This window comes from Pteropus alecto, unplaced genomic scaffold (assembly GCF_000325575.1).
Source record: "Pteropus alecto unplaced genomic scaffold, ASM32557v1 scaffold145, whole genome shotgun sequence".
In the NCBI taxonomy this organism is placed as follows: Eukaryota; Metazoa; Chordata; class Mammalia; order Chiroptera; family Pteropodidae; genus Pteropus; species Pteropus alecto.
The window spans coordinates 74452-75889 of NW_006436285.1; the positions used below are offsets into that span (position 1 = coordinate 74452).

Below are 1438 nucleotides of genomic sequence, written 5' to 3' on the forward strand. Positions count from 1 at the left end.
GAAGGCAAGTGGTTAAAGGGGAGAGTTTCTTTTTTTAAACCATGTTTCACATGTTGCTTCCTTGAGGACAAAGAATTGGTCTTCTATCTTATTCTATAGCTATTAACATGGTGGTGTGTGTGCAGTTTAAACAGTAAGCACCAGTAAGAAATACTTTGTCAAATTGAGAGGAAGCAGCTTTAAGAAATGGACCATGAAAGATGTTAATCTGGACAGTAATGACAAGGCATGTGTGCTGTGACTTCTTCCTCCAGGCACGCCAGGCTATGCAGGAACAGTTGGCCAGGAACAAAGAACTGATGCAGAAACTCCAGGTGACCTCTGAGAGTGAAGAGGAAAGAGGTACAGAGGAAGAGGATGACTTTGTTCCTGATGCGGTAAATGAGGTACAGATGACTGCAGATGGACCAAACCCCTGGATGGTCAGGAATCACTCTGGTGATGCGAAAGAGGCCGAAATCCAGAAGGACCCTGAGAAACTTCGAGAACCTGTGGCCGACAAGGCTTCTGAAAGTGAGGAAGAAGAAAGACCAGTGGAAGAGGAAGAAATTTTGTTGAAAGAATTTGAGGAAAGGCGATTGTTTAGGAAAAAGTCTGGGCTCAACCAGGATACCGAGCCAGTAGGCAGACAAGAAACAAAAGGTAATTTGTGGTGGACCAGAAGGGAGGGCTGCTTAGTGCAAGTGCTACAGGTCAACTGAGAGAGGAAAACTGCCCACCCACACACGCCACATAATGATGAGGCTCTGGGGGCTTTCTGGGTCCCTGAAGAAAAAAATAGATTATCATAATTACTGTTTTTCTTCAAAGGCATTTCATAAGCGGTCATCTGCATGTGGCTGTACAATGTGTGTTCTGACACGCTTTCTGCTCTTGAGGACTTAAAGTCTTCAGAAATATAGGACTACACCATCCTTGAAGTCAGGGCAAGAGTTAACATTACTATTACCCACAACCAGAGAGAAGTACACGTGGTGGGATGGCAAATCTGAAAATCCTTCACACCCACAGGCACATAGGTTGATATTAAAGCATTATAAAGTGTCTTCAAATTATGGCTGCAGTGTTCTGTTTTGTTTGTAAAGTAGGAGTGGCATATTTAACACTTCATAAATGCTGACTGATAGGTGATATGGGGTGAGACTGAACAGGAATGAATGACTCCACAAGGTACATGGTAAATTAGAATTGTTGCCCCGACCTCAGACTCAATTTGCGTATATTTTGTACCTGTTATCTTGAGATATTACATGAACAATATTAGCACCCTTGAGACAGGTCAGAGAGCTCCCATTCTGGGCACAAGGTAGGACATTACAAAGCCTACTTAGGGAACTACCTACATTCAAAATTACCTGATTATCTGGACAGAGTCTCTGGTCTGATTGTATTTCCTGGATTTATGCATTTAGATGACAGTGATAGTCTGTTTTTCCAT

The 1438-nt window shown here is 42.8% G+C and overlaps 1 protein-coding gene across 1 annotated transcript in view; it reads left to right on the plus strand.

The window, feature by feature from the left end:
- Positions 1 to 1438, plus strand: part of UTP14A (UTP14A, small subunit processome component) — an 18501-nt gene that overhangs the window by 11094 nt on the left and 5969 nt on the right. Inside the window, 1 exon segment of the mRNA XM_006912494.3 lies at positions 255 to 642. Coding sequence (XP_006912556.2) covers positions 255 to 642 — 388 coding nt within the window.